The following is a 9,404-nucleotide window of genomic DNA, read 5'->3' on the forward strand; positions in this document are numbered from 1 at the left end:
CATTCCTTTTACACTATGCCATTGTATGGCAATGATGCCATTGAGTTTGCCTCCAGAACCATGAATCTTACCAGAATCCCTCCCGTCTAGTTTCTTGCGTCTATCCAAAGAAGAATCAGACAGAGGTTTTTGCTCTAAATCTACATTTTGAGTATGCAGCAAAATTAAACTTTTCACATGCCTGGGGTGGTTAGAACATTTTGTTCTGAAAACAAATTTCCAGCAGGTATTTGTTTTCAATTGCAGGTTTCTGAGATTACATTGTAACTTAGTGGCAGTAAGAATCTGACAACATAAGGAGGTGATGACGAATGAGGTATTTGAGGAAAAGGTTTTATTGATAAAGCGTTTTGTGACTTAAAAAAAAGACCTTTATGCTTTCACATAGAAAGTGACGGATTCTTGTAATGGCTTGAAAAATGAAAGAACCGTGCAGTGGATATTTGTAAATGTGGCATAAAATGTCACATTTTCCCTTTATGTCCAAATAACCCCACTGAGCTGGTGAATAATTCTCTCATAACCCATTCTGACCTGAGATCAGATTCATACGAGGTTTTCCGCCGGACACACACTGGTCTGATGAACCCATTCTGACCTGAGATCAGATTCTAAAAATGTCAGTCGTTCTTCGATTTTTCAAAAATAGCAGACCTACAAGCTCGTATCGCGCCACTCGGTGGCGCGATATGAGCTTGTAGATCTGCTATTTTTCAATAGATAAAGCATAACATGATGCTAACACCAAAATGGGTGCCCGGTCAGAATGGGATAAATAGAAAAAGGGAGCATTTGGGGGCAGCCACTGAGCCAGTCATGACTTCAGAAATGGCTTGGAACACATGCACACAGGTAGTGCAAAACATTCAATATCATTCTCATACAGTACATTTATCACCGGCAGAAAGAATAAATAGACAATGCAAAAAAAATGGAATAAACAAAATATAAAAGTTACCGCGGTGCTCATATTCAAATAAGTTGCTCCATACGACCACTCAAAATGCAGATGTCAGATTCCCCTCTTTTTTTTCCTTTTTATAATTTCAAATGGTTGCTTTTTCCACCCTTCTAAAGTGCATCAAAGGACAATTGCTTGAATATTATTTTGTAAACCTCTCATTTAAAAGTCCTTGATTTGTGTTTAGCCTTAGATTTGGGTATTCTTGGCAAATTAATAAATAGAAAATAATTCAGATTGATCAATGCTACATTCACTCGTTCAGTTTTTTGGTGTTATTTCTTTAAGCTCAGAAATCGTTGTACTTTTTTACTGCACACAATTCATAGTCATGCAAGTAAATTTTCCCTTTCAGTATGCCGTTATAGCCCTGATACTTCTGACAACCTTCCAGTTAGAGGCTTCTCTTCACCCTGAATTCCAAGGGTAAAGAGGTAAAGAGGATGGCAGAGGGATGGATCGATACTAGGCAGAAAGGTGGGGAGGGTCGTCTGGCATGACTTTTACATTCTGCGGACATGGTAGCTTTGCCCCGGGAAAAAACAGAGCCCTTCTGACTTAGATAGAGAACAGAGAGAAATAACTATGTACAGGCCAAGGTTTCTCCATTCTCATTCAGCAGTCTTCTTTACACTATGTACACAACGACTAACACCCCCGCTGCTGTTTTGTCCTCTCAGTTGGCACGCGCGACACGTGTTTCCGAGCCAATGTAGTTGAGCATTGTCTGCACGAGCTCTGGAAGGTCATAATCGTGTTTCCAGCCCCAGTCATTTCGTGCATTGCTGTCGTCAAAGTTCATTGGCCAACTGTCAGCTGGAAAGGAAAGAACACAGAGTGCCGCGTGTTATCTAGCCAGTCATACTCAGCCATTTCCATTTCTTGGCAGGTGAGATGCTAAATTAAACACAGGCCAGACTGAGGGGGGGGGGGGGGGGAGGGGGGGGGGGGAGACACGCGCTCTACCCATTTTAGTCACAGAGACAACTTTAGCACTGCACCTTTACGTTACACAACACAAGGTTCTAACATGGCATAACATTGGCTGGCATACCAATACAATATAACTTACCGATGGCCTGTCGGACGTGGTCGATGTCATAGCTGACCTCCAGGTCGGGCAGCTGCTTCAGGACCTCCTGTGCCAGTTCCTCCGGGGTGAAGCTCATGGCGTTGATGTTGTACGTCCGCATGCTGAGCGTCTCCGCCGGCGCCTCCAGCACCTCCAGCGTGGCGCGGAGGCAGTCGTCGATGTACATCATGGGCAGCCGCGTGTCCGGCTTCAGGTTGCACTCGAACTTGCCCGTTTTGACCGCGTCGTGGAAGATCTGGACGGCATAGTCTGGAGGAACACAAAGAAATATATTAGCCACAATGCTTGTGATCACCATTGTGGGAAGAAACTGAGACATGATACATTAAAAACATTCTCATGTGTATTTAAAAAAAATACTGTGTTTAATCACTAATACTGCGTTTAATCATTAAGACTGTAACAAAAGTTGTGAAAAGTCAACTGTGTTCAATGTCATGCAGTACAACAGGTTACAAGCTCCACTAAGTTGACCAAACTACTGTACAAGTAATGATGATGGGGGATGACAGGAGAGATGGGGTTGTTTTTAAGGAGGGGGAAACATAATAGTGGTTATCCTGTACCAGATGTACAGTACCAGAAGTGTTTATCAGCGGACCTAAAAATAAACCATGAGTCATAACAACTCTCCGGAATTAGTCCGTTGCATAAGTAACTTGTGACATGACAGGAGAGGAGGGGGTACAGGAATAGACATCAATAAAATGGAGAACTTGTGTACGGGTAACTATCGTACAGTGTGCCCAATCTCAGACTCTCACCTGTCGTGCCGCCACCAGGCGTGGAGTCAGCAGAAATGATTCCAGGGTAACGGAGACAGCGGAAGTCCAGGCCGTAGCGATGGTGGTAGTACTGCGGAACAAAAAAGAAAACGGTACTTTTGCATTAGACAACAACAAGCGAAGCTTAACATGAATAGTCTTGTGTATCCAAAACGGTGTTAGTCATATCGCCAAGCGGTAACCGAGAAAGTGCTCCGACAGCTTACCTCGCCCATCAGCTCTGCGTGGACTTTGGAGACCCCATAGATGGTGCGAGGCCTCTGCACACAGAGGTCTGGAGTGGGGTTGCGGGGAGATGTGGGCCCAAACGCCCCAATTGTGCTGGGGACAAACAGACGCAAGCCGTGTTCTGCTGCAATGTCCAGGATGTTATGAAGGCCTGGAATGATGAGACAAACAGACCCGGCCATTAGGGCACTTCACCAACACGCGTTGAATTGAAAAGCAGCTCACTCAATGTTAACCTGACTAAGGTTGTTAGTTAAGCAATACTACACGAGAGGGTGTGCGTTACTGTCATTAATGGCAAGTCTGCGTTGCTGCAAAAACGAGCCGAAGGCAAGTTCTGTAAGCAGCGCAGAAATGACAGTAACGCACGCACACCCTCAAGTTTAATATTGCAGATTATATGACAGTTACCCTTAAAACTAAGATAGTCGCCAGAAAATCATATTTTTTTAATAACAGATGAAGCAACTACGACCACAAATGTCACAAGAAATTAGCTAGAGTCTGCTGCGCTCTGGGACAATTAGGTGTTCCATGCTAATGGTTTGAAGCACGGCTATAGAAGGCCGTTTCAACCAATCAGATCGCTTCCTCGAAACGACCACCTGTTGTATAATGTTGAATCCTTCGGGATCCTAAGAGGATTAAGCTGAGACTTGGACTCACTAGTGACGCTGACAGAGGCATATCAGCCTCACCATCAGCGCTGAGTACAGCTCTGACGTGAACTAACCAAGAGGACAGTCTCTTGGCAGAACCTTGTGTTTACAGTATATTCCTGGCCTTGATACAAGTCCAAATGTTGTCCAGCGATTCCATTCACCTTTATGGCAAAATAGGTAAAGAAATAAAATAATTGATAGGTCACCAATATTGGTGTAATTCGTAAGTTCGTAATACTGCTGTGTGATGCAGGCATCTTTCAAGAGCCCAGAATCTAAACGAATGGACTATGAGAAAGTAAGGCGTAACTCACCGGTGATGTTGACAGCCCGGGCCAGAGGAACGTTGGCCTCACCGACAGCACTGAGGAGAGCACTGTAGTGAACCAGCCACGTGATGCGGTTGTTCACCACGATCTCTCTCAGGTTCTTGTAGTCCAGGATGTCAGAGTAGATGAACGGGCCTGACGGGGGCAGAGATACAGTATTCATAACAGATTTTAGATGTGTAGAAATCTGACCTTATATTTTATATGTTCAACATTAATATTACATACTTCGGATAGGCAAATTTAACGTGGGGCAAATGCTTGAATTGTCAACCGAGCACATCATTTATAGTTCTCGGTATAGTTTGCGGTCTGTTACCAGCCGGGAGGCTTTTTATCAACTCTTTATTATAGCAGTCACTGGACATACATTCATCATACATTATGAATCGATTTGATCAATGACCCTGTTGTGTTCAAGAGAACACATTGACTTTCATTGTGTATTTGAGGCAAAGAAATCAATACCTAATCAAAAAACCATTCCTCATTTTATAAACACACATGGTCACGTGAAAGGAGAATTGGAGCGTTTTAAACTGTGTTAATCCCACATGGGGGCATACCGGTATGATGCAGTTGTAACACGTTTAGGACAAATTTCAGCAAACTTTACATTATTGGCCAATATCGGAACTCCTGATATATTATTAGTCAATGACTGATGTGCTCATTGTGGAAGTCCCTCTCATGATCTGAACGTTCACCTCCAGAAGGAACATTTACTGATGTGCTCATTCTGGAAGTCCCTCTCATGATCTGAACGTTCACCTCCAGAAGGAACATTTACTCACCACTGTGGAAGACGTTGTTCGGCGGCTTCCTGATATCAGACAGAATGACGTTGTTGTTTCCGAACCTCTTCCTGTAAGGCAGGAAAGACAACATTAGCAACAAATTACGTAATAATTTCTACCCAACAAAGCCTGCGTCTGTCTTACAGCATGCCAACAACCATTCCAGGAAATGGAAAATACAGTATGTGTGTGTCTCCACACCATGACTTACCTCAACAATCTGGCAAGTCCCACTCCCAGCTGGCCAAGGCCACCTGCGATGAATCGAAACAGATCTCATTAGTACACAATCCTCACGTTGGAAATCATCACCTACGGGTTGTCAGTACTGGTTTCCATGGAGATCTCAGTGGAGGAGTGTGAGAATATAAAGGTCACAGCACCAAACACCTACATCTCCTTGTTGTTGTTGTTGTTTTAAACCATCAAACTTTTATATGTCAAGGACCCCTAAATTAATCAGTTGGTGTTTAAATAAATATGAAATGTTTTATAACCGATCTACAAGCTCAATGTGACGCTTTGTGAGCTTGCAGGTGGGCTATTACTTTCAAGCTGAAAGTGGTTAAACTGATTTTGATGCCCCACTTTGAGAACCAGTTTTAAACTGTCAATCCCTAGATACTTCATTTACCAGCCCCATTATACATGTAGCTTATGTTTACATCTCTGTTGAGTACATTCTGACTCGCTAAAGTTTTTATATACAATTCTTCACCAAAGCCTAAAGGCGTGATATAATAAATGACAATGTCAATAATCACAGCCATAAATATTGATATGTTGTTCTGGCTGGTGTGCATTAACCATTTTTTCCATTTTGGGCAGGTCATTATAGACGGAAATCAGAACAAAAATGCAATAACAGCAAAAAAAAGAAGAAGAAGCTATTTTCAATAATATCGATATATACAAGCTCACAGTAGATTGGTTATTTCCGCACAACAACACCATGGTATGATAGATTATTATTTCAAATATGGCTGAAGAAGAGGTGTGTCTCTTTGCTTACCGGTGATGAGCACCTTGGGGTGGTCTGTCTCGGAGAAGGACCGGGAGTGAAAGCTGGCATCGGAGCCCGTCACCTGACGAGGGGAGAAGCTTATGTTGCGTACGGCCACCATGAGAGGCTGGCATCCACAGCCTGGGGAGGCCAGGAGCGCCTGCTTGGCCACCTTGCTCAGGTTTCTGATGACAGGCATCTTGTTACCTGGGGGGGGGGGAAAGGTTCATAGCCCTCGGTCAATGATAAGTTAGATTTTACTTTTTTTAGACCTATTAATGAAGTAAGCAAAGCAAAGTTACTATGTTTACCCAGGGTAACTGGACTAAGGAAAGGAAAGGTACTATGTTTACCCAGGGTAACTGGACTAAGGAAAGGAAAGGTACTATGTTTACCCAGGGTAACTGGACTAAAGAAAGGAAAGGTACTATGTTTACCCAGGGTAACTGGACTAAGGAAAGGAAAGGTACTATGTTTACCCAGGGTAACTGGACTAAGCTCAAGAACTTGTTTACAGCCAGGCCCTGCTCATAGAACATGTCATGGTAGGGGTTCAATGCCTTGCTCAAGGGCACTTCAACGGTGGTAATTTTAACGTGCCGGTCCGGGGATACGAACTAGCGACCTTCCGATATCAAGACCGCTCCGCAAACCGTTCGGCCACCGCTGCCCCAGTGCTTTAAGATTGAACTAAAAAACGTAAATGTGGTGAAGAACATGATTGTCTGATTGTGTACTAGATGTAGATATTTTACATAAGCATGCTGCTGTTCCTGTTTAGTTTATCAGGAAGAGGATCTTCTGTGAGTGGGACTAACAAAAAGATTTCACTGCCATCGCCTGGTGGGTTTATTTTATTTCAACGCAACAGTTTCAAAGACAATAGTAGCTTCTTGTGTAATTATCTTATGCAGGCATCTTTCCAGAACACAGAACAAGTAGTCCTAAGAAAAGATGCCAAAAAGTCTGTAGCCTATACTGCATAAAGTATAACCATCATTCGACTTAACGGGTCTGCCAAGTGCTACTGCAGCAAATGCAGAATATCATGAATATGAAAGCCTACTGCGCTCTCAGCAATAACTGAATGCTGAAATAGATAAATAAATCTACTATCAATCATTCAATGGAAATTGAAAGTGTGTCTAATGCAAAACGATAATAAAGACGGAAGTCACGATTCGTATTAGCCATTTATGCGGAGGCAAAATAACAGCCCGCGATCGACGCAATTAAAGCATCGTTTTTGATTGAACTGTGCTAATTAAAGTTGCGCATATAAAAAACCCCTAATTAATTAGTTGCTAGTCAGCCGTTCGGTTCGGCCTGTACGCGATCACAATACTTACCGAAAGCCAAAGAACAAATGAAGAAGCTTCCAAAAAAGGAAGGATAACGTAGCCTACTTGACACTCAACATAGTTATATTGCCCTGCCTTCAAAGAGAACCAATCAGAAGTGAAGGAAGGGGCGGACATGACAGCTATAGATGAAACCCCCGCTGGGTGTTGAATTTGGCAACACAATTCTAAAGGATCAGCACTTCATTTGAGTTCTGCTGCTTGAGCACTTTAGGAGCAGGGCCTGGCTGTAAACAAGTTCTTGAGCTTAGTCCAGTTACCCTGCTGGGTAAACATAGTACCGTTCCTTTCCTTTAGGAACACGAATTACAGGGTTGATCCAAAGAGTTTTTTTTTTTTTTAAAGGACAAACCAGAGAGTCCCTCCCGGCCATCAGAGTAACCTATTGTTATATAGGAATCAATTATACAACGTTGTGATATATAGCTATAAATAAATATAATATAATATAATCACGTTGTGAATTCATTTTCTCGGAATAAATAACGCAATAAGTTCCCTTCTAGTGTGTGTGTGTGTGTGTGTGTGTGTGTGTGTGTGTGTGTGTGTGTGTGTGTGGCAACATCCTTGGCAACCGCGCCTGCATGTGGTATCTAAAGCTGCATGGTTGCCAAGGTTCTGTAAGAGACTAATAGCTGTACCGTGTTTTCATTTGCACTGCACCGGCCAGTACGGTTCACAGAATGAAATGTCCCGTTTTACTCGTTTTACTGATGGCTGAGGCTGATGATTGCCAATTATGCGGCCTGCTAATTTTAGGCCTAGGTCTAGCCTACTGATTGTGATACTGTAACAACCAACTCTTTTATCACAATGTATAACTTGCTTCACTAAAAAAGAGCTCCTAAATGGTTCCCTTTTACGCACCATTAAAAAAAATGTTGATCTGCAAATAAGCCTATAGGCCTATGGGACAAAGTGTGCCAAAAAAAAGAGGCATGCGTAATAAAACAATAAAAGATCCCACGCAATTGGAATGGCTGTGCGGGTGTTTTCTTTTCTTTCTTTAGTTAAAAAAAAACACAGTTATTATGTATTAGTTTTACTTACCAATAGATGTCTTTTAGTAGAAAATGAAACAATTAAGCGTCCTCTTTCTGTGTCTGCTTCCCCTGTCCGCTGTAGAGATACGGGATGCTGCCTGCCTGCCTCCTCACTTTCAGTTGGTCCTGGCTGTCACTGACTCGGTAGAGAACAGGCTAAACAACTGCTGACTCGTGTACACGTGTGTTATCTCTTAGACTAGTGTTGCATCAGCTCTGCTTTCGAGTTATATATCACCGGCCATCTGCTTTCACCGGCCTCGCTCCGATTGGAGGAACCTCGGAGGTGCGGTCGGTCTGCACACAACCAGGCCACTCCCACTGTGCGTCACACCGCCGGAGAGGTGACGTGACGCAAAGTGGGCGTGGTCTGTGAAGAGGAGGAGTCTAGTGGCTCAACTAACTAACAAGGGGACCGCTTTTACTTCAACCCCTTGGCGCATTTTATTGCCTGGCTCAAGACCAAGAGCCAAGAAGGACCTAATAATAAATTATATCAATGCAATAAAAAGTGAGAGAATAAAAACAAAAAACTCCCATAAGTACGACGAGGAGCCGTCAACCTTTAATTAATACCACACACCGACTAGACACAAGCCTGTACTGTACCAAAGTCTGTAAATGGGAAAGGTTTTGGCTTGGATGTTAGGGCTTAGGAAACACCCCAGAAATAGATTTAAGTAATGTGTTGAAGGGAACATTCAGTGCATCTCAACTAACTCTCAAGCCTATACCTGAGAGAGGAGAGAGAGAGAGAGAGAGTCTTCTTTGACTTTGTGTAAAAATAAATGCAATGTTTTAATAACCAAATCCACTATGTAAATGAGTGTGTTAATGTTAATGTCTAACATCCCTAATGTTAAAAAACATGTAGGCCTAGTAGTGGTTCTACAAAATCCAGCTGACCTTACACTGGCACTGGCAGAGCAGTCACATGCCTAGAACGTCACATGCCTATAAAAACTAGCCTACGCAAATGAGGGGGAAAGAAAATCAATAATAAATACAGGCTTAAGCTGAATAATAATAGAAATTAGTGGGTGGACTCAAGGCAAGAGAAGATAAAAATCGATGGAACAGCATATCTTAATGTCCATACATTATAACATAATACATCATAACGCATTTAAAACTGCAGCATG

General features: G+C 42.7%; 1 protein-coding gene across 1 annotated transcript; it reads right to left on the minus strand.

The window, feature by feature from the left end:
* Positions 1-317: 317 nt before the first annotated feature.
* Positions 318-8,484, minus strand: tdh (L-threonine dehydrogenase). The gene is made up of 9 exons (XM_083790116.1): positions 8,270-8,484; positions 5,868-6,065; positions 5,067-5,109; positions 4,853-4,923; positions 4,044-4,193; positions 3,046-3,218; positions 2,819-2,909; positions 2,034-2,303; positions 318-1,777 (listed from the first exon to the last, which is right to left on the minus strand). The coding sequence occupies exons 2-9, from the start codon at positions 6,055-6,057 to the stop codon at positions 1,638-1,640; spliced, it is 1,128 nt and encodes a 375-aa protein (XP_083646242.1). The 5' UTR covers positions 6,058-6,065; positions 8,270-8,484; the 3' UTR covers positions 318-1,637.
* Positions 8,485-9,404: the final 920 nt, after the last annotated feature.

This window comes from Protomyctophum parallelum, assembly GCF_964188405.1.
Source record: "Protomyctophum parallelum genome assembly, chromosome: 19".
NCBI classification, from domain to species: domain Eukaryota; kingdom Metazoa; phylum Chordata; class Actinopteri; order Myctophiformes; family Myctophidae; genus Protomyctophum; species Protomyctophum parallelum.

Coding starts and splice junctions, on each gene's coding strand:
- tdh (XM_083790116.1), bottom strand. CDS start 6,057: ATGCCTGTCATCAGAAACCTGAGCAAGGTGGCCAAGCAGGCGCTCCTG. Junction 4,194..4,852: donor GAACAACGTCTTCCACAGTG/GTGAGTAAATGT, acceptor TGCCCCCGTCAG/GCCCGTTCATCTACTCTGAC. Junction 2,304..2,818: donor GCCTGGTGGCGGCACGACAG/GTGAGAGTCTGA, acceptor GTGTTCCTCCAG/ACTATGCCGTCCAGATCTTC.